This window comes from Micropterus dolomieu, linkage group LG14 (genome assembly GCF_021292245.1).
Source record: "Micropterus dolomieu isolate WLL.071019.BEF.003 ecotype Adirondacks linkage group LG14, ASM2129224v1, whole genome shotgun sequence".
Lineage (NCBI taxonomy): Eukaryota > Metazoa > Chordata > Actinopteri > Centrarchiformes > Centrarchidae > Micropterus > Micropterus dolomieu.
In genome coordinates, this window is record NC_060163.1 from 25,920,280 (window position 1) to 25,944,375 (window position 24,096).

Consider the following 24,096-nt stretch of genomic DNA (forward strand, 5'->3'; position numbering starts at 1 on the left):
CCAGTTAGTTGTGGCTGTTTTAACTCGTTACACAGCACCAAAATAAAAGCTTTTAAACGTTTTGGCCAACAGAACATTTGAAGACTTGGAACTTGTTATACTGAGCAGGAGGACCGATGGACTGTCTGCTGGTCACGGGGGTTCTTTTACTATTGGACTCCACTTAAGACTCCACATGTGATGGACTGGCGACCTGTCGAGTGGGTACACCGCCTCTCACCCAGTGTCAGCTAGGATTGGCTCCAGCCTCCCGTGACCCTGCATGGATAAGTGGGTGTAGTGGATGGATGGATGAACAGATAAGACTCCACGTGGCTGCTTTACTATGTTGTTATTCTTATGTTTTTGTTCATGCACCATCTACTCTATACAGTAGTCTGTGAAATGTCTTGAAAGACCCTCTTGGAAATCACAGAATGCACTCCGATCACTAGGGTTGAAAGTTTTCCTCTTTGCTGGTTAAATAAAAGTAAAAAAATCTTAAATGTGGAAAAAATACAATGGCAAGTCCTCAAAGCTTAGAATGGCATTTCATGTGAAAAACATTATTGATTGAAAATGTACTCATTTGAACCAAGTAAATCAATATCAAAGCGTATTCTAATATAGTCTTTTGTGGTATTTTGTTTCCCCTTCCTTCCCCCTTTTCTATCCATCAATACCTCACTTCCCCTACTCTTTCCTCCCCACTGGCTTTTACCTTCTTCTCTCTCAGCCTCACCTTTTTCCCCTTAAAGTCACTCTGCAGCTCTTTCTCTCCATCACCATCTTCTGCTCCACAGGCTCTCTCGCTTTCATTCTATTTTCTCTGTCTGTACGGGAAAGTGAGGTTCCTCTCTCACATCTCACCTTCACCTTTTGCTTGTTCTCCTCTTTGGGGTTTTCAAAAAGGAGACTTTTTACTATGAAGAGTGATGGAAGACTCCCTCTGTGATGTGAGGAGAGCCTTGTAAAGCTCGATGTGGGAGGGATTTTAAACATGCATTTTGGCACAGAGACACACAGTGTGTTTGGGTGTAATCTACAGTCTTGTCATGTCCTCCATTGTTGGCTACACTTAAAGAAAAGAAAAAGAGAACCGCTTCGACATTTGTCTTCATTCCATGCTATCTGTCCTCTTGACATAAATTTGCATATGTGTATCTAAATGACACCTTCCCGTCCTACCTGCACACCAGTCTGGGGAAAACTCTTACTCATTGAAATGTCTCTATGCTGGATTCATTAAAAAAAAAATAGATCCCCCGCCCCCCTCCACAAACGCAGGGTTCTCTGTTTATGCCGACATAATGTCGTTAACATACTAGATCAAAGAACCTTTCCCAATTTGCCCCGCAAAATAAATCCTCATGGGTGGGAGAAAGATTTAAAGCTTCTAGTTTGGAAGAATATGACTAATGAAACCAAGACAACCACAGGATCAGTCATTTCAGCAGCAACATCGACAGCAACCTCGAGCAGCTGAAGAAATGGTGGCTGTGTAGGAATTAATGGGTTCTATGACACAGGTTTCCAAGAAGCTTGAGGTTGGATTGTAATCCATTTGTTCTGACTCTTTCTAGCCAAATGTTAAAAAGGTGTAAGGGTATCCTTCTTTCCAAGCTGCTATATCGGTAAGCAACAGTAATGGCACCTGACATAATTAAACCCCCACTGTCAGGGGTCCGAATCCTTGCTTTTAACACCAATTGTCCATCCTGACCAACTTCCTACGACTCGCACAGCCCAGTTAAAGAAAACTCAACTCAATCCTGACATCACAATATTGAGAGACGGACTAAAACATTCTGTGTTTTGCTGTTGCAGGATTAGAAGAATATGACTAATGAAACCAAGTAAACCACATCATCAGTCATTTCAGCAAAGAAAAAGAAAATAAAGACTTGACAGCAAACTTAAGCAGAAATGATGGCTGTAAAGGAATTAATGGGTTCTATGACACAGATTTCACAGAGTTGGATTGAAATCCATTTGTTCTGACTCTTTCTAGCCAAATGTTAAAAAGGTATAAGGGCATCCAAGCTGCTAAATCAGTAGGCGACAGCACCTGAAGTACCTAAACCCCCACTGTCAGAGATCCAGATCATTGTTTGTTACACTAATTGTCCATCCTGACCACCTCCCTACGAGTCACATAGCCCAGTTAAAGAAAACTCAACTCAGTGCCCCGATCCCAATACGTTGATATAACAAAATACAATAGATATTCAAGCATAGTCAGTGAACACACAGTTTTATATACATATATATTCTTTTCTCTTACCAAACGATTAATACGGATTTCTTCTGTATCTCCTCACTTGTCCGATTCATTTATTATTCTCTTCTTTTAGCCTCCTCGCCTTTCTGATTTCCTCCTCTTGTTCTCACACTCTGCACTCTTCCTTGAGATTTAAAGAGCAGCGTGGTTTCACTCATTTTGAAAATTAGCCGTCCATTTCACAAATTACACACACAAACACACACTCTGCTTCTCACTTCCATTTACATTAACCTCACTTCCTGCGCTTGTCACAGATCAGTGCTCAGTGATTGGTCCCAGAGACGGGAGGCGGAGTGAACCTGACGTCTGCTGATGCTCCAGATGCTCCGCAGAGCAGAGCCAAGGTTTCTCTAAAGATTAGGGATGTGAATATGAAACACACTGAGCTGAAGGCTTAAGGGGAAGTCTGCCGGGTGGAGGAGATCTGATCTTTTTCATACAATACTGTCTCTAATAATGTCACATGCCTACTAGTATTGGATTTCTTAACAAACAATAAAATAATAACAAAACAGTGCTGAATCTTTGGGTGTTGGGGAGCTGCACCTTAGTATCATTTGTAAAGCACTCGGGAGATGTTTGTGTTGGTCGGATGTTTACTGTATGACTATGAATTTCCGAAAGGACTAATAAATATCTATCATCGTTATTACCACTGCGTGCTGCTGGTCGACTGAAGACTGTGGGGAACATGTTCTACGTTTCTCGTGACGTAGGTTGGATTGTGTTTAAGGATTGCAGGCAGTGTTGCACATCAATACATTTTTATGATTGTTGCGTCAATGTGCTGATTTATTTTTACTGTTGTGAGGTGTTTAATTGACTAGATTTGTTGAAGTGCCGCTGGCAGTTACTGTAGTTTACTGCAGGTTGTTTCTGGAACAATAAGCCACAATGACTGAGCGCGTGAGAATTACAAACAGTAAATGCCTTGTTGGTTGTCTTGTCTACTTGTATTTGATTGAGGTGGGAGGAGGTGTGTAATGCATGGCTGGGATGGTGCTCATTAGGAAAGAAAATACTAAATTCATCATTTGAGGTAATATGAAAAAGTAAAGATTCATTTCTTTGCTTATTTCAAATATTTAATAATCATTTATTTTCTGAAGGAAGCTTTGTGGCTGGTGGGGTGTTGCAAATGCGCCCTTTATTGACTGGCTGCCACTGGTAACAAGACTTTTTCCCCTTTTTTATTATTACCACCGGAGTTTGTACCTATTGATTGTAAATATATATATATATATTTATGTTCGAAGAGGGGCCCCTCTGTTTATCTCTGTCTGACCTTGGCTGTTGTCTCTTCTCAATGAGCCTCTGCAGTGATGTGTGATGTTTAGTCTATATGTTTGTGTACTTGCTGAGGGCTCGGTGATGGTTCGCTGCAGACTGTGTGTTGTTGACAGTAGCCGGCGGCGAGGTGAGGAATTATTGGTAGCTAGAGAAGGAAAGCAGGGAAAAACAGTTTTTCCTTCTGACAAATTGACCTGCAGCTTAGTCCGGTGTGATGGCTGCTCTGAGACATTCGGCTTCACTAGGATGGACTGAAATGTGTGTGAGACAAAAGTCGTGCTGTATGTCAAGTTACTGTATTCATAAAAAACGATGCACACTGACCAAAATGTGGTTTAATCTTCAAGCATATACAGAACACACACTTGATATTATGTAATCACAATGTCATTATTATGTCACCTCTGAAAAGACTCCAGTGCCAAACCATAGTAACCACATGATGCAATGAAAAGCAACAGTCCTGTGTGAATACTACAGTATTTAACTTGTTTAGACGTTAGTATTAGAGTTGACTGTCTCTACTGAGACAAAGACAGGGTTTGCATATCTCAGAAAAGTAGACGGGCTAACATATTTTGTGTTTTGCTTCTTTTCATGATATTTGTTGACAATGAAATTCAGAATAAAGCCAGTTTGGGGCTGCGGTCATGTTTGCCTCCACCTGGTGAATGTAAGTCCAATATTCTCTCTCCTTTTAGCTCTGTTTTTGGTCTTTGCCCAGTCATGAGGGAAATATCCGGCTCTTTAGCTGTTACATGCACTACGATGTATGTTCAGCAGCTAGTCGCTAACATGAGAGAGGCTGTAGTGAACCAAATCAGTAAAACCAAAAACAGGCAACATTAAAGCCCCATAAATCTGAGGTGAACCACAGAGTCAGATTAGCAAGTCCATCCAGCCGCCATGTGACTCATTGTGGATATAAAAATATTAATTACAGAAATGACAAAACACCAATTAGATTTTATTTATTTGTGGTGCAAAATGTCAAAGCCTAGAGCTGTGGAATCAGAAAGTGAGCCAAGCTCTGCAGCAGTTTAAAACCCTTCTCTGTGCCCTCAGAAGTGACGATACCCTAGTGTTTTTCACACTCGCTGCAGGTCCCCCAGTGGAGTCAGCAGCACGAGTTTAGCTACCATCAAACCCACTCGAGACAACCAGAAAAGGCGGACAGACGAGGAGACGCTGGTCCTGCTGTGGAAAGAAGGCGTGTGTCATATTGCTAATAGGACCACCTGCTGTTCCTCCGTCTCCTGTGTAAGAGAGGATGTTCTTGTCAGCATTACTCTGATACAACACACCTGCTCTGGAAACACACATCCACAGTCTGCCTCACGTTCCCAACATGACTGTGTAACTTTGGCCGACCCAGCTTCTTCAGTCTGCGTGCAAATGACACGACTTTACACTTTCCAATTGTGTGCAGTGCATACGCCAACCCTTCCCATTAGCTTCTGTAAAGAGCAGACGTGTTCAGATACCATGCATCACTTCTCCTGGGGGAAAATCCTGTGTTTGCATCCATCCCGACCACGTCCCTATGGAGACTCTTCCACTCTTTGTACTTTGTTGTCTGACAAGTCCAGCCTGGTATTGGTACCTGTGCACAGTATTGGAATTTTCTGTCTGCGCTCTACGCAGAGGAGAGCCTAGTGAGGGTTTTTGCTACAGTTTGCTTGTACAAAGTGAAGTGAACATAAAGTTAAAAGCTGAACAGAATACAGAATAACCAATCAATGGAAGACAAATCACTCTGGCTACTGTCCATTAAGTCCACGGCAGAAATCGTTGCAGAACAGGCCTCGTCTCCTCTGTAGTGGAGGCTGGAGCTCAGTGGTTTGGTGTCTCTCAGGAGGCCTCGTTGCTGCTGCTGTTAAGGCCCACGATCCTTCATTATAGACATTCAAGTCTTCTCTCAGCAGCAATAACACTGTAACTCTACTGTATAGAAACAAAGAGTCATTTCAAAATGAAAAAGCCTTTGAAAGCAGGTTTCAATTAATCTGCACGGTGGACCCCGTCTCCACCTGGACCCCGTCTACACCTGGACCCCGTCTCCACCTGGTGTGAACATGTGGTCCAGGGATGTTCATGATTTTTGGCCCTGATCCGAGTATTTTAATATTAACGAGTCAGATCATTATATTTACTCATTGATCTCCTGATGTGGTCTGGCTGATTTGATCACATTGTAATCGTAATAAAATATCCTCATACAGATGACACATTAAAGCTGCGTGAAAATGGCCACCCATTCAAAACTCCCATTTAAATTACTGGCCTTTTCTGAAAGCAAATGATGACTTATGAATTCAACAGGTTTTTATTCCCACAGGCGATTTTTAACAGAGCAAAATACTTTTTTAAATCGTTGAAATAAAATCACCCCTGTACTGAACCTGGAGCATGAATTAATATTGATGGAAGCGTCAGCGGTGAGGATTATAAGTAATAGTGGTGGGGGAGATCGGTGCCCTGCCACTCTTGTCGTGTCTGTTGGCAATAAAAGGCAGAGTGACAGTGCAGACCGGCGAGTGTGGAGCAGCGGTGATATCAGCTGTTTGGAAGCTGTGTTGAGTGTGGAATAAAGTTCAAGAGTCACTTTGCCAACCCATCTGCATTTCTAAACCCTTTCAAACAAGCCGTCTGAACCCAAGTGTTTGGAGTTTTCCCTTAACACACGTCACATATGGCCTCCCGCCTCTTTTTTTTGCTTTCCTTCTTTGGATACACACAACCCATCATTGATGCTCTCTGGTCTTCCCAGTAATCATAAGTTGTGAGGGAATGGGATGATTCAGGCGTAAAGGGAGAGCGCTGCTCAGCCTCGATGTCGGGCCAGGCCGTGGGGCTTTAAAGAAACACTCAGTTTTAGATCTGCTGTCTTATTCTGAGTCTACATTCAGCACGAGGGCCACTTCTTCTCTCTCTTTTGGGACATGTGAGAGGAGCAGCCTTACTAAAATTTGAAATAATACAGAAAATTAGTGCAGATTTATTAAAATACTCTAAATTTGTAGCTGTGAGATTAATTTTATCTTCCTTGCCATGGCTGGAAACTGGCGGTCGGCCAAGCAGAAGACAAAATTATGCTTTCTCTCTCTGTCCCTCTCCGCTGTAGATTTTTTTTTTAGTTTTCTTAGCTGTGGTTTGTGTTCATGTAGATTTCCTCTCCTTGTTTGAGGTTGCAGCAGTTTCTGTGCTTTAGGCTGCTGAATTTCATCTGTGGCATTGCATCAAGCATCAAATATCACATGTAGCAGTTTGACCAACTTTAAACCAGTAAAACAGGCCAGTGTCAAATCCCACGAAGGAGACATGCATTCAGAATACATCTTTTTTATAACACAAATGAATAATTAATTGCAAGCCAGTGGACTAAAACACTCAATTTAAATAAGCTCAACCACATCATTAGTTGAAGTTTTAAAGGTTATAGCAAAATGTACAGAAAAACAGAGTTTTTTATAGCCCAGTCCAGTTCCATATCAGTTTCTAAAGTATAAAACAAAAAAACTCACCTTCAGGATTTTCTGTTTTTCCAACAAAACAAAACTCAAAACAAGGACGTATTCCCAACCACAGTACAGTTCAGTTAATCCACAAACCACCAAAGCTTTAGTCACGAGGCTTACGCCGACTCACAGTTACCGCGGCGTAGGATTAGTAAGCAGCTGTCGAGTCTCCGGAGACATTTAGTTGTCGGGTCCTCGACATATTTCTGAGAACGATGAGAAGACATGCTTTGCCAGCTTCAACGACACACACACAAATCTGGATACATGCGTAGGTCGGCTAACTTTTCTCTAGCCGCTGTCAGACACCCAGCTGATGTGCGACTCATCCTAAAGGGACGTAACGGCGCCGGCCTTCCCTATAGCGGGTAAATTGGAGCCATATCACTGGTTGACAGGGCGGGTGGAGGTGACAGATCTATGACGTGATAATTCACGCATTTGTCTTTTTTAAGATATTTTTGGGCCTTTGTTTGACAGCAGATAGTGTGAGGAAAGAGGGGAGAGAGGGCCGCAGGCTGGAGTCAAACCGGGGCCCCGTGCATTTTTCTTTAATCTCGCCTACACTTCTGGACTCTGTACTGGTTTAGCTTCTGGCTTTTGTTCAAATTTTATTTTCAGTTTTCACTGAAATCCCGGCGTATTCAGAAGTGACTTATGGAAGGAGGAAGGCAGAAAGTTGTCACGCTGTGTGGTGAGCTACAAAGTCGACACTGCTAACTTCAGCATACAGCTGAGGCGGACACAGTACAGCTTGAGTTCTCAGTGCTCTCATCAGAGTGTTGTACAGCTTCTGAAAGCCCCTCCCCGCACACCTTTCCACCTGTGAGCCATTTTCCGCAATGACCGGCATGCAGAGGTGAGAAAGTAGGCAGGTTTGAAGTTCTCTTTCAAGCTCTGTTTTTTGATTCTTCGCACACTTGCTTCTGTCACTTTTCATGTGTGATTTTCATGAGTGCAGCACCACAAATGTCTTTGAGGAGAGACTGTCCAGAAGTGTGTGCTGTTATCTCCATTTGGATGATTCATGGCCTCTCTGTGACTGCAGGCCTCGAGCGGTCATACTGTACTGACCGCTGGAAACCGCTCTAAACACTTTATACATGGTTGTGCAGCACTTGAAACAGACTACCTCACTTCCAGCATACCCAGGTCTGTAGAATGATGGCCAGGCAGTACAGCTGAAATTCATATTATGTTTTACATTTACTACATTTCTAAATTATGTAAAAGGTCAAATGCATTAGAAAAGTAAACATTTTGTTAGCTTTTCATAAAAAAATTTGTTTGGATAGATGCATTTAAAGAAGATTTTCTAAAACGGTAACAAAACATGATCATATCATCAAAACACATTCCACAGAACGTCCGTATAGAACAGTGGTCGGCAATAGAAACGGCCCGCCAGCAGTAATATCTGGCCAGGTTGCTGAAACAGATACAGCTACAGTTACTCACATAATCACTTCATCTTAAGTGACTGTGCCTCCAAAATAAAAGTGCCAGAACGTTTTTTTGCTGCAATCATTTATGGCGAGTTTATTTTACTTTGAAAAGTTCTGAAGGACATTCAGAAGAGTCCCTGGTTTGCTTGACCCACCTCTGAAAAAGCCGTCAGTAAACGTGAGACTGGATTCCAGTGAATTTCCTCTGGGAAATGAAAATAAGTGTCCTCGGGTTTATGAATGCGGATCAAACGCCGGGATGCACACACACTGCAGCACATGCTTTATTGTGAGCAGGGGCGCCGTATAGTGGGGAAAAGTTAGAACAATTCCAAGGGCCCATGACTGACAGGGGCCCCAAAAAATTGGTAAAAACAAATATAAAATTATATGTTTTTATACATTATATAAACCATCATATCAATAAAAAAAATCTGATATAATAATAAAATGAATGATGTCTTTGTTTTTGGCAATAAAATCCAAACTGACCAAAAAGTAAACCTCCATATTGACCGACCCCCACCCTGTCTCTGCATGAAATGGTTTGGTCCTGCCTCAGCGCGCTCGTCAGAGACGGTGTTTAGTTGCAGTCAGTGGATGCACCAGAAACACAGTGATCACAATGTTACTTAGTAAACCAAAATCTGGTTTTCAAAAAGGGACAGAGAGAAGGAAAGAGAGGAAAGAAAAAGGAAAGGATGTCTATCTGTAACCCAGACAGGTGGGCGGCCTTTAGTCTGTGAGTGGTGTTAACCTAGTGAAATAAGCCAGCTCGCTACAGACTAGTGTTAGCCTACATTTCATCAACATTTAATCAGTGCAGGGAAACGTTTAGCAAGATATTCATATTAAATCATTGTCCCTGCCCCTTTTAGCAGACTAACAACAGATGAGTCAGCAGCAGCCCAGTCTCCCCATAACTGTAGCCTCCCTGTCCCAGTGAAGAAGGGGAGCAGCACTGTGTTGATGAGTTAGCATCATTCCACGGACTCTGTGGAGATTTCTTCTGTCTCTCTTGCTCTTTTTACCATAACAAAAAAGAAAATGTAATATTTATTAATGACAGAAATTTTCTTTTTTCTCACATAATGATCATTATGAAATAAAAATGAATAAACAACCTCCAGTCTATGTCAGACGATCATCATCTACGTGATCGTCTGACTCACATCTATACTTTATGGAGACTTTAGAGACTTTATTATTCACATCACAAAGGGCAATTTATTTGAAAAGCTTGCACACACACAGACAACTTCGTATCTAATACGTATCTGTATGTAATCAAGTGTTGTTGATACAGAACTGTAGGTAATTTGGGTCAATGTTCTGTAGTGTTATTATTTTAATACTGTACATATCACAGTATACTGTATATATCACATGCATTGTGGGTCCAATAGGAGTTTTTTGATTTTTTTTCCCTGGCGCCGCCCCTGGTTTGAGCATGAGCAAAAAGCTTTTAATCAATTTGTTTAACAAGGGAGAAAAAAGTGTTAGCAGGATGTTGGGATCGACCATATAACCCTCCCAACTTGAGTCTCGCGCACTACCGACTGAGCTAAACGTCCACACGTGTATCAAAGGATTAGAAATAATTCAATAAAAGCTTGGGGAAAAATGTGGCCCGACGCCAGACTTATTTGCCGACCCCTGTTAGAACATTAAATTCAATTACTGCTCAGCCCTGCTTAGACTTGTGAAAGATGGGTCGGTGTGAGATAGAGCTGCAGATAAGTATTATTTCACTGAGTAACCGGATAACAAAAATATTAAGATTTCTCGATGAATGGTTTCAGCCCTTTGGGGTGAAAATCTAAGAATACGAAAGTCGTCTCTTGGTCCAGTGATTTTGTTTTCTTCACGTCTTATTGTAGAACCAAGAGTGCAGGTTTTATGTCTAGATTTCTGCTCACAGTCAGCACATTCTCAGACATCTTCAGGGTTTGTTTTCCTTTTTCATTTGGCGTCGAAGCAGAAGAAAAAAGTTCTGCAGAGGGAGGGAGAGAGAGGGAACAGAGCAAAACTTAAGTTCTGTTTTTGTTCTTCTGGCCACTGAGCCGCGTCGGGTGTTTTCATATCAGTGCCGGCTCGTGTTACGCTCTGCTTCCTGATGAAATTTCCTCCAGTCAAGATTCCCTCAGAAAACTTTACTGTCCCGTCCACATCTTATTTAGTGCGTCTCTTTTGCCTGGAAGGCTGCAAGCTTGGTTGGTTTCTATAAACTGTAGAAATGAAAAACAACACATTTTATACATTGAAAAAATTTAATTACATACAGCATCCATCAAAACAGGACAGAGGTATATGGACTGCAACTAGAAATGCTACTGATACACTCCTTTAAAATGTTCAGACAGATTTAAAATAACCAGTTAGTTGGAATTTTTAGAGGCATTCGATTTTTCTGGAAGCTGCAGCCTTGTGTTTCCAAGCAGCTGCCTGCAGGAGATTGTTGTTGTATCCTACTGTGTGAACAGGGAATAGGGGGTATAGGAGAGGAGTTATTCAGAGCTTACACAGCATTACCCAGCTTATGTTTTCAGCTCAGAAAATACACTAAGATGTTGAGACAGATAGACATGGAGCTGACACATGCTCACACAATCCAATCTTTCCTTCTAAGAGGCAAAAGGCGGCTGCTATACAAACCACTGCCGCGAGGGACTGATCCAGTGTTGGAGAATGGTTGCAAGAATTGATTTGTTTTGGTCAATTATGAAATGTCGAAACTGAAATATTAAATTGAATGATACATTTAGATTTTCTGCACTGGGTGTTCAATAAATCTTTTCAACATAGAAGGTCAGGCTAACTCAACATGTAAGGAGACGACGTTAACACTGAAAAGCTGCTGCCAAGTGAGGCTGAAACATTGATATGTGGTGAGATTTCTAACACGGAGAAGGTTATTATTGACTGAGCGCTGATATCAGGAACATATTTAACATTGAAAGAGAGACATCCACACACTCAAAATACCTAGATGAATAATTAGCAAGTAGAAGTTTCTCCTCATCTGAAAAGGGTAGACAGCAAAACCCCCTGAAACAAACGTGTAATTTTGGGCTGTATAAATTCATTAAAAAGTGAAATCCTCTGGACTTTTCATTCTTCATCTTGCTCAAAACACAGAGCCGGTGTTCATTCACCCAACAACCATATTTTTATAATAAAAAATGCAAAACCAGCAGCTTTCAATGTTTGCTAGTAAAACATGTTTGTAGTTTTCTCTACAAAAAGAACAGCAGGGCCGGTATCCTTGGAAGTGATTTCCAAACTGAAAAGATCCACTCACAATTATCTCCAATGGCAACTTTAGTGCTCATGAAGGACATATACTATACTACTGTATTTTACTTTCAGAGAAAGATTTTGATGAAAGATGTTTTTGGAGACAGCATGCAGACTGCTTTTTCCCCCACTGGCTTGATCATTCATCCATCGTGGCTGCTTCTAAAATACATTGCTTTTAGGCAGTGCCAGTTCATTATTTTTGATTGTGAGTTGTTTTTATTCATTAAATCCTTGTTAAAAAAAAAAAAAAAAAACGCTTTATATGATGGTTAGCCTCTAATTTGCTAATGTTAACTACTAACTTGTCAGTAATCAGAATCATTCATGGATAACAACGAGTTCAACATCAAAGGTTTGCTGTAGCACAAAAACTTGTTCCAGTGTCAAATGTAGAAGTGCTTCACCTGCTTACCGGTGAGTACTGGTGCACTTTAATTACTGCTTTAGGCGATAGGCAGCCACCGTGTTAGTTTATTGCAGAAAGCTATGTCTCACAAATCAAAGAAAATTATTTATATCTCGTCATTGTGAGCACTAAAGAAATTAGAGTGGGGATCAGTCTGCAAACGAAGCTCTGAGAATGCATAGAGACCAAGCGGGAAGCTTCCGGTCAGCAAACTGACGCGAACGCCGAAGTCCCTTAAATCTGCATTCTATTAAACGGTCAGCAAACTGACGCGAACGCCGAAGTCCCTTAAATCTGCATTCTATTAAACGGCCAGCAGGGGCCGACTTCTCTGGTTGCAAAAAGAAGTCCGGTTCCATTAGAAATAACGGTAAAATGTTTCTACTTCTCAGCTGATTTATTCCCTCAGTAAACACTTTCCTGATGAGTTTCTGGTCTCTATGGTTTCAAGTCTTCTTCAACACAGCATGATGTTCATTTAGTAAATTATGGTCCCATTTAGAGGAACAGAGACCAGGAAGCAGGGGAGGCTTTAGGGCGGGGCTACAAGCTGATTGACAAGTCGTTACCATGGTGACCTCGTGACTCGTCCCCATGACATTGTGTAAATTTAACCAGCGCCGCTGAAAAAGCTTATTAGCAGTCGGTTGTTCACTTTCTCTGGTGAGCATTTTTAGTTTTAATATTGTTCACTAGACAAACTTATCAGCCCTGTTAAAATGACAGTTAACGTGAATTACAGATGCACCTAGCCAAGCAAGCTAGCTAGCTCCACACGTGGCAGTTAGCTCCGCCGTCTCGTCCAAATACGGTCACGTCCGGCGCCGCTGGTGACAAAAAAATCAACATGGCGGCGCCCTATCGGCCAAACTCGAGGCTTCAAAACGGCGGTCCACAAACCAACGGGCGACGTCACCATGACTACGTCCACTTCTTTTATACAGTCTATGATAGAAACAAATGCATGTTGGTTTTGTGTCAAAGCAACAACATAATTAAAAGTAATGCTCAATAAATGGGTTTAATCCATAACTTCACATGTTCTTAATGTTTTTAATCAATTATAAAGCAAAATCTGGTGAAACTATGATATGCCAGTATTCTTTTTTTTATGCCATTGTAAACTCATATTCATATTCACTACAAACCAATTGACCTGAGTGATTGAATAAAGGCTGAATGAACTGATAAACCAGCTAATGTCATCTTATCTAACTGAGAGATGAATATGGGGATGAGGGAAACTTTTTCAATCAGACTATCTGTTCAGGTGGCTCAACCACTACAGCAGACATATGTACAAAATTTTTGAGAACATATATAAATATAAATGCAAAGATTAGACTCGACTTCCTTCTCTTTTGTGTTTTGGAATTTATTACTGCCATCCGTTATCATTTCACCAAAGTCTCATTGCTGTGTAAATAAAGTAACTCCCCTGAGTCGGGAGTGTGATTACCATCAGTTCATATGTATGTGACTGCCTCCACCACCCCGTGGAGGTAATACGTCTTAATATCATTTAATAAATGTATTCAGCAGATATCTGGAGATCACATTAGAATGAAATTGCTTCAATTTAACATGGTTAGATCGCCCCCACAGTTTATCATCTGCGTACTAAAGCCAGATACATTGATCACGATTATTTAAGATAAATGGTCTGTTCTTAGAGCACCAGGCACATCTTCACCAAGGTACTCACTCTGAGCTGTATGAATGAACTCACATACATCAGAGAGAGTGAAATACGCTGGGGTGGTTAATAGCAAACAGGAAAAAAACGGTAAGTGGTTCAAATTAAAACTATCGATGTTTAAGTTTTCAAAATAACAATAGTTATACATACATAGTTTAGAAATTGTCAAGGGGTATTCATTTCTAAAAGAAAAACAGGGAAGCTTCTAAACACCAGAAATCTGCTAATGTGTATCAAACCTCTAGTATGTGTGATTTGATATGTCATCTACTCAGAACCACAGGAAAACTTGCTTTTCTCCAACAGGTCAGCAAAAAAACAATGCAACAAATCTGAAAATCTGTTTGTGCACACAGAAAGCACTGACAGTGATGCACAGAAACTCCTGAATAGTTGGCTTCAAAATGTTGCACTTTTTCTTTGAATGGCTTCCCTTCTGTTTTCACCACTGATTTGATTTTGTCCTCTTGGCATTTTCCCCCCATCTGAATGAATTTACCAAGGAGATATCAACTCATAGTAAACTCTGCTACAAGTAGTCCACATTATCATAGTGGTTTCAGATGCACTTCATTACTATACTGAGGTTGTTGATTTTTTTCTTTCCCACATTCTGTAATGTTGTTCCATCAACATTTTTCCCCACCACTGTTTGACTGTGTGCCGATATTGTGGTTGTTGCAGTCTTTGCTGTAAATTGGCGTCACATCTGCTTGACTGATCGCAGTCATCAACGCTGCCCACAAACTCTGGAAGTACGTGGAACCTCCTAAGCAGTGCAGTGCTTTTCACACTACTGCAAGTGAAGTTCCAGGGAGTCATCCCCAAATCAGACCCGATGGGGACAAAACCAGAACTTGTGACAATGGCTTTGTGTTTCATTTTGTTGCAAGTCCTTGCAGTGGAGAAAGGCTTAAAAAGTCATCAGTACTCGAACATTTCAATAAAGGGTTGGAGAATGAGACGCAAGAAAGCACAGCAACACATAGAGGAGGGAAGTCAGTGACTTTATAGGTGAGAGTGAGTTGAGTAGATTGAAACTTTATAAAGATAAACAGCTGAATGACACCTTATTCTACCGGTGTAAAGATTATTTTACTGTATCAGTCACAACACGCAACAAAAGCTGACTGTAGCTGTGCATTTCCTTTTGCGATATAATGTGTCCCCCTCTATTTACATGGACAGCAGTAAACTGTAGTGAAGTGTAGAGGGAGATTTCAGATTCATTTGAGATCTGTGGCAAGGTTTTTGAGGGAAAAAAATTTATTATCTGTAGATTTATTAGTGGCTGCAGCTGTCTTTGATTGATTAGAAACGGAGAGCAAACTGAGTACAGAGAGTAAGTCTCAAAAGTTCACAGAACCTGTGTAAAAGGCCTCTGTTTGAAAATTCAGAAAAAGTCTGAAACTTTAATTTAATTAATTTAATTAAACATGACAGGGCTGCCAGTTTTATCAAGAAGAAAATGACTTATTAAATGTAATTGCTCGATAAAACAGTTTAGACAATATTTTACAGCGTTGACCTTTAATTGAAGGTTAGGGTTTACGACCCATCTGTTATCAGTTCAAAAACAATCATGCAGCTGAAGTTCATGCAGTTAATTAATCCTTATTTGTGTTTCTTGAATGGAGAAGTGTTGGCTCGGGGGAGATTTTCACAGCAATCAACGCAACCAGCAGAAGTGATGCTTCGCATGTCAATATGGCTGCTGCGTGATAGAGTGAGCAACAGGCTGTGAGGACAGTAAATCTACAAAGCAGGATGTTTCTTAAATGCTGACTGTTTTAGTAGCAAAGCAATGATTGTCCTGCCATAGCATCTGTGAAAGGTCCTTCAGTGCTGCACCACAGTGGTCATAACAAAGCTAACATCTCGTAGCCTCACTAGCAGCTCTGTGACGCTGCAGTTTCTGTTTGCTCCACTGCGATGCTTTTTTTGTTTAGGGCGTCCCTGACGTAGGCAAAGCACAGTAGTGTGAAAAGCAGATCACGGCTGCCTTGTCGTCCAGAGGCCGGTCGAGAACAAACGGAGAGGAAAAAGAAAGCAGCCAAAAGGAGGCAGAGGGAGAAATTGTTAAGAGCAGGAGGTAGAGGTGAATGTTTGTCTTATTGTTATCCAGCAGACTGAGGTGCTAAGCGGTTGACTCAGCGATAATAACAACATTCCCACACCAACACAGGTAGGGAGAATCCAAACATTTCACTGATAGACTGCTGTTTTACCTTCCTCTTCTTTGTAATATATCTACTTTCACTCTTTTGTAGCTCCTTCATTTTAGCTGCACATTGTATTGTGTCTTACAACACCACTCTGAATATTTGGATGTTAGTTTTGCTGTGTATTTCAGACCCCACATATGTTGGAAGTAGTAGATAGTGTGCAGTTTGGGCACAGTTATGTACCCATAATGCAGTATTTTGCTTGCTTTAATTAGCACTCATTATTTGGGCTTTGTAGTGTGTGAATTCTAGTTTCTCTGCCTTCAGTCGGGTTGAGGAGCGGCCAGTGTTGCTTGGTGACATCCTGGCTGCAGTGCGTGAAGGGATTTGCTGCTGCTGATGACGCTGCGTTCAGCCACTGCCGCCCGGCTCGCACACAAAGGCTGCGTGAAGGAGCTAATAAAAATGTTTATTAAACAATTCTCTGTGGCACCAGGTGCAATTCATCTCCCTCTGCCTCCACCTGTCAAATATACACACACAAAAAGAAGTTATGTACCTCAGTTATAATGCTGCAGCAAGCGGTAGTGTACTCACACACACACACACACACGATGAGTCATCTCTGCTGCATTTAAAGCAGATTTATACAGTGTCACGGTGAAGCTGCTAGAAACGAAGACTCTGCTAACACACAGTAAATAAACAGATCCAAAATGGCTCCTACAAACACAGAGACAACACAGGATGCCAGAGCCTATTCTGAAATACCAAGGACTCAGTTTGTCAGCTGAACAGATGGTCTGGTGCTTTGTTGGTCAGTTATTTGGTTAATGAGCTGTTTGGTCATTCGGCCGGTCTATCAGGCTGCAGGTTTCTTGGCTGGGGTGGAGAAGTTCTTTATTTATAAAGATCAAATATAATTCAGGTTGATGGAAACACATTTGTCTACTTTCATGTCATTTTGCTTGGATGATTGGTTTATTTCAAGTTTAACAAACTGTGTCCACATGCATTTATGTATAATTTTAGCAGGAAACATGCCCACATTAATGTAGCCATTTACCGTTTGCTCATGAATGAGATGTAGGGCCGTGGTCCAATGTAAGCACGTGGGTTCACATACCAAATGTTCATAGTTACATTTCTACTTCGGTTCATACTAAAACAATGAGGCTATCTGCCACCTTTTAAAATGACAAATACGTGAGTGCTCAGTATCTGTGGTGGAGGAAGTATTCAGATCCTTTACCAAAGTTAAAGTAGCAAAATTGAAAGATAAAAAAAGTCCTACGTTGAAGTGTCACTTACGTAAAAGTATGTATTATTAACAGATGGTACTTAAAGTGTCACAACGCAGAAAAATGCCCTATGAACATTAAACTACTGTATCTTTATAATAAGCATCATGAGTAAATAACTACAAAGCATTTTCCTCTTGCAGATGGTTGAAGCAAAGCTAATCTAAGGATTTTGTTTGATATTTTAATAACAGTGCATCATTTTATAAGCTCACCATATGTTTTGTTTGTGTAAATGTAAGTACAAGTGCTCACTATACACCAATTTCAGCCGCTACACAGCTATTTATGTATGTAATAATCAGTTCACCTGCTCTGTTAACTATCCAACACATCTTCCTCCACAACTGCAGCACAGTTCGCAGGGGTACTGGCAAGACTCTGAACAACAGGGAAGGAGTCCATCCCATTGGGTTTGTGTCCTCAGCTGCGTCCGAATCCCAAAAACAGTTGACATTGGAGCCGCTTTCTACAAAGCCTGCAATAATTCAGGCTTCCCTGGAACATTACACGCTACTGCTGGTATCCCATTGTCTGTTCAGTAAACATTAGAGTTGCTTCCACCCCACTGACAACCAATGTTGATTTGACACGGGCTTAACTGCTGCTAGGCCTGAGTTTATTTGGGAGCGCCAATCGCTCAGCATATCGCAGAGACCTGTGTGAATAGATTGTAAATACTTTTTTTTTTAGAACTTATGAAAACTCCAGAGGGGAGTATTATTTCAGCTGAGTTGAAGACTATGGAAGGATAGGTTTTGGTCAAACAATACAATTGTTTTGTTGAGGGATATTTGCTCAAAGTCTTTATGCTGTTCTTTGTGCCTCATGGTGACAGATGGTATATTGAATATTTGCTGGTGTTACTGTTGCAGATGATGACGGGATACTGTTATTCTGCCATTTTCATGTTGAACTCCTGGAGCGTGTAGTATAGACACTACAGGGTTTTATGCATCTGACTGAAGGAGCATGTTACTCAGAAGTTGGATTAGTGTTGAAGCCACCATGAAGTAACAGACATGATGTGAGACTCGTGAGCAGTCTGAGGGGGAAAGTTCCTTGGGGTTCAATTCAGTGAGGACTTCACTGGTCGGTTGGGCGCATCAGAGGCTGTACTTCCTGAGAAGGCTGAAGAAATTTAAGTCGCCATCAACACTCCTCTGCAACTTCGCCCGGTGCACTATTGAGACCACTCTCACAAGCAGCGTCACAGTATGGTAAGGCAACAGCATGCAAGCAGACCGTAAATGCCTGCAGAGAATGATCAAGTCAGCACATCACAGCAACAGCCTCCCATCTCTGCAGGATATCGACCAGCAGAGAGTCCTCAGAAGGGCCCACAACAACATCAAAGACCCCACCCCCCCACCGCCTCTTTGCACTCCTGCAGACAGTACAGAAGTCTGAAATGAAGGACCTCAAGGCTCAAAGACAGTTTCTACCACCAGGCCATAGGGCTGATTAGCACACACTGAACAATATGCACTCACTTTCATTGCACTGATCACTGGTTTGTTTCTGCATAATGACAATACAGCCTTTGAATCCTTGTTGAAGCTTCAGGCAGAGCAGACAAAGTTGGTGAAATCTCTGCTCGAAGTTAAAGAGAAGGTTGAGCAGTTGGTTCTGAAGTGAAGGACGGAGAGGAAGTTTTGCTTCATTGGGAAACAGAAGGAGGCTCCTGACGTCCAGATGCTGCTGATCTTTCCTCTGTCTGAAAGCTGACACGTCTTCAGCTGTTAGCGGAGCGTCTCTAGACACCACACACCCAAATCAACAGCCTCGCAGTCTGAAGACATGCGCGCAAGCTGCAACCACACGGCTGAAAACCAGTGGAAGTAAAACCTTAGACGAATCAGAAATAATCTGATGTGATCAGCCAGTTATCAGGATGAGAGGGTTTTTATTCACCCGATTGGTTTGCCTGATTCACAGTGATGATTCTGTCATATGGTCGCCAGTTGGTTGGTTGGTTGGGAAGTTAATTTGTGTTGTAGTTGGTTGATTAATCATTTGATTGGTGCAATAGACTTATCACTCACTTTGTTTTCTGTGTTGTGGGTTAGTCACTGTCTGTGTTGGTCGTTAATTAGCTGCTCAGTGAGTTTATTAGCTCTTGAAGAACATAGACAAACCCGTCAAACCACAAAAAGCAAAATCTTGATGTCTGTCGCAGCACTTCCCATGAATAAATGAAGGACGCTTTTATTCCTATGTTCATCGCATTTTCAAGATTTGCCTTCATGAACTCAACTTTGATGCTCTTCTTCATATCGTGTTCAGCATCAGATGTTTCACAGCACCCTCAGTACCGTTCTGGCCTTGTGCTGCAATTCCAACGGTTACACTTGTTAAACGGGATAATTAGGTTGCGCTCTCTTGGAACTTTTGTGCAGTCTGCTGTGTTGTACACTCACCTGTCAAGAAAGCAGGCTGATTTTTTTAAATTAATGTAGTGCAGGTCTGCCTCACAGCGTTCATACTCTGTTAAAGTGTTGAAAGAAAGTTAAGTAATACTGAGTAGTGGAGTATACAAAAGGGCACTTGTCCACTTGGTGTTATTGTTTTGAAATCTACCAACCTTTTGAGGCCAGCCAATGGCTCTAAAGTCTTTACTTATAACACAGATCTTGTTGTGTATATTGTGTTTTATTGGTTTGTTCCAATCCCTTGTTTTTTTCTTTATTTGTTGATGGATTCACATCTCTGTCAGTACACCATCCTGCTATTAATAATAATAAATACATTATCCTGACTAGATTTCAGTTCAACTAACTTCTAGACAGCTTCGAATTTTATACGTTTAATATGGTTTTTTTAATCCAATAGGAATAAATGAACAGTCTACATTTGTTTTGGCTGATGTCGACAATTTATAAGCTTAAACTTTAGTCTCTTAATCTTTAAAGGTTCCTTTATGAAACTCAAGCAAAATTCAGCATCACAACAAATAATCCAAGCATCACAATCCAACACTGATCAGTCCCTTTCATCATTTATCAGGAGAGTGACTGATGAATTTACCTATCTTGATGGGTTTTTTTTATTATTCTCAAATCATCTATGATGAGATCAACAATTTGGATAGATTTTCATGGAAAAGTATGTAGCCATAAATTCCATGTTTGTGTGTCAGAATGTACCTGAGACCGGTGAATCAAATAAACTTTATTCTAAACCATCATATCCTTGTAATGGCTTATTTCTAAGGATATATCTGTAGCGTATTTTGGCTGGTAGATCAATGATCTGGATATCGTTATTTTAAGAATTTTATTGGCTACATGAAGTGCCAGTCATGGGCACAATTGCTTGTGCTAAGTATTTTCAGAATCCCCACTAAGGCACACTTTAGAGGAGAATAAATTATATAATAAGAGCTCAGTTTATTGTATATTAAATATTACAATTCTTTTGGACCCAGCATGAAGCGGCCATTAGAGGAACAGCAGTTCACTTCAACATTGAGGTCGCATTTGGTTTACAATGAGGTACTACTAATTACGGGTATACCGCTTTTCTAAACTTAATAAGAGCTGATAATTATATCGAGACCCACCATTCCCTCTGCAGAGAAATGAAGCATCAGCAGTCAAATTGATTTCTCTCTGTCTAATGGAGGACTCAGCCAGGAGCGATGAATCTTCCAATAGCGGTCTCTTAAATCTGTCTCCTCCTCTCTCTCCTCGGCCTCCTGTCCTGTCCTGGGTGAGTGCCTTAGCAGGCTGGCTGATTGATGGGTGTAATGGGCTGTCTGTGGACACAGCAGGCCGCCAGTCTATCCCTGCTATTCTGACCTGGTTAAAGAACAGCCTGCCTGCCTGCATCGCACATAAACCTGAGATTGGAGGAAGTAGCAGGCAGAAGGATGAGGACAGGAGTGAATGGAGAAGAGAAATACTAAACATATCACTGTAATTTTAGTTGTAATTAAACCAAAATCAATACATAAGAGTAAAGAAAGAAAAAAACAATTAAAAGTCCAGAGTCTTCCTCTACTTGTTTTTCTCTTACTCTTTTTGACTCCCAGCAGACAAGGCAGTGAATGTTTTATGCATGGGAGCTGGCCGCCCGGGCCGAGCTCTGCAGCGCTGGTGTTCAAGGCCGTTCAGTTTGTTTCATCACCACCTGTATCCCTGTATCACCTGTAACACCAGTGGTACGGTATGTGAACTACTTTGTTGTGCTCCAGTACAGTAGCAATGTCAGGCTTGAGAATGCATGTGAAAAATCCACCCAAGAGGGAAGAAACGATCTGTTACTTTTGAGTCTGTGGAAGATTAAGTGCACGGAGAACTTTAAATGCTCTTTCCAGTCATGTTACATGGATAAAGTTCCTATATTCTCCTCACAGTTTATACGCAACCCTGTTGTTATTGTTGTTTGTCAGCCAGTTGTTGTTTAGTTTTTCTGTATCTCCTAGTCCGTACTTTGCCCCTTGTTTTGCATTCTTCTGAAGGTGCACACAGGTTATCATATAATGTAACCTACAATAAAACTAAGTGCATGTTAGCATGACTGGATAGCAGAGGTGGGTTGCAAATTTGAAGACTTGAGACTTGCTTGACTAAAACAGACAAAAGATTTGACTTTGACTTGGTGTTCATGACTTGAGACAGATGACTTGAAAATGACTTGATTTTTTAAATAGCTCATTCCAACATTTGCGCATAATTCTGCAATCATGCGGTCCGGATCTCCGTAACAGCGGCATAGAAAAAGACGTGTTACGTGTAGTACAACACAGACACAGGATTATGTTGTCGATGACGGTAGGGAGAAAAGGACAGCGGTGTGCAAGATGTCTATGAAGATTCTCAGTAATCCAGGTCATAGTTATCCAACGAAGGTTAAAGTCAAGGGCAACTGGACTTGGTTGAAGGTGTGCAAGGTCTGCGGCTTAAAAATCAGTGACCCGACCACCACGACATCCAACTTCATCAGTCTCTACAGAAGCCATAAAGAAAGGTAACGTTACGTGACTGCAGCTTTTTAGCTAAATTAACTTATGCTGGTCGAACACATAGAAAGCTACCGTTAAGTTTAAGCTGCACCCAGTTGTTTGGCTGCAGTTTGGTGCTGTTGTAACATTATGTGAAAACCTCTTAACATTCCTGGTGGTAAGAGGTCCTGATGACAGCTCTCGTTATGTACCGTGTGAAAGCTAAAATCCTCGTGATTCGACCAATGCAAACCATTTCAAGATATAGTCACCACAGCGGGTCCAATCAGCGCCTCTGTCAGACCAACCAGTCCAATCAAAATTTACGTGACTCACCTATGAAGCCTCATAGTAACTCAATGCTTAACTTAATCCACCGATTGATTATTTTCTAACAGAAACGGTCTTGTTACGTTGTCAAAGGTCCAGATGATCCAATCCAGTAAAACATTTAGTCCAAAACACCTTATTCCATCAGTAAATCCCCAGGGACTGCTGTGGCATTTCATATTTCCTGGCAAACATGGCTAATATGTCATTATAACCGTAATAACTCAATTCAAATTAGCTGCTGACCTCTGACCTTTCGAGTGACACCGAATTCTACCCGATAGGAGCTCACATGTCCCTTTCACAGCCCACAACAACCAACGAGAGCCCGCGCTGTAAGGAAGGGCCAGCCCCTGTTATTTCGTTTGGGTAAGCCGAGCCAATTGCAAGCAATTGTACCCATGACTGGCACTTCGTGTAGCCAATAAAATTCTGAAAATAACGATATCCAGCTTTAAGTAGGTAGTTCATGAGCTACCACCCAATATACGCTACAGATATATCCTTAGAAAAACATGGTTTGAGACTTGAAGGTTAAGACTTGCTTGGGACTTGGACATGTGTGATTTACTCCCACCTCTGCTGGATAGTGTAAATTAAAAGTATGAATTTGTACAAAGCCTGACATAAGTCACCCTCCGTCGTGGAAATCTCATGAACGTGCCGGGGGTTCAGCGATTAAACAGCCTTATTTCTTGTGATATTAGACCACAAAACAAAAGTATCCACTGATCACAGCTCCAAAGAAAGAGGAGGCCAGTTGTTGGCTTTGAGAGGCTCCGCTGTCCTGCTCTCTCTTGTCTTTTCCTTGGTTCTTTTTTTTTATTCCCTTCCCATCTCATTTGGGTCTCTTCGTTTGGCAGGAAACAAACAGATCGATAAAGAGCCTCGGGTTTGCCTTTAAAAGATAAGAATGTTTTGAAGTGGACTGAAAATGGCTTCAGGATTTTAAAAGCCGTCCGTCTTGCTTTGTTTTTATTGATCATCTTTTTAAACACACGCCCAGCAGCCAATTATGGATGCAGTTGGTCACTGTGGGGAGAAACACAGGGAGCGAGAGAAATTAGATATTACCAACCCATCATCATCTTCATTACCAGGAGCTCCTCTTTACCCCTGAGGGCTTTGGAATCACTATGAGGGTTCATCCTCTTTGTTTCAGAGCTCGAGCTAATAAGCTGGCATGTAGGGTTTGTCTTCCCCTCCCCCAAATTCTAAAGAAAACCTAGTTATAGAGAAGCACTATAAAAGTATAAAACTTCAAATACACCAGGCCGTATGAGGTACTTAGTCCATAGTCAGGATAGTACATGCAGTAGATGGAGGTTGGAGTGCCACCATTTTGAAGAAGCAGACAGGAGTTCCAGCACAGAAGCTAAGCAATGTACCTCTGTGGCCAGGGCAGCTGTAGATAAACTTCAAAAAATCCAAACT

At 41.4% G+C, this 24,096-nt stretch overlaps 2 protein-coding genes across 6 annotated transcripts in view; one reads left to right on the forward strand and one right to left on the reverse strand.

The window, feature by feature from the left end:
- LOC123982748 (glutamate receptor ionotropic, delta-1-like) overlaps window positions 1–19,932 on the forward strand; it is a 290,438-nt gene extending 270,506 nt beyond the window's left edge. The window contains exon 4 of one of the 5 annotated variants that reach the window (XM_046068547.1): window positions 18,263–19,932. In XM_046068547.1, coding sequence (XP_045924503.1) covers window positions 18,263–18,324 — 62 coding nt within the window. In that variant the 3' untranslated portion in view covers window positions 18,325–19,932. Of the gene's footprint in view, window positions 1–72; window positions 365–2,517; window positions 2,635–4,656; window positions 4,704–17,740; window positions 17,841–18,262 lie in introns of those variants that run through there. The other 4 variants (XM_046068551.1, XM_046068553.1, XM_046068548.1 and 1 more) reach the window with 4 other exon arrangements.
- LOC123982746 (stonustoxin subunit beta-like) overlaps window positions 1–24,096 on the reverse strand; it is an 868,592-nt gene that overhangs the window by 405,151 nt on the left and 439,345 nt on the right. The gene's annotated exons all lie outside the window — the stretch shown is intronic.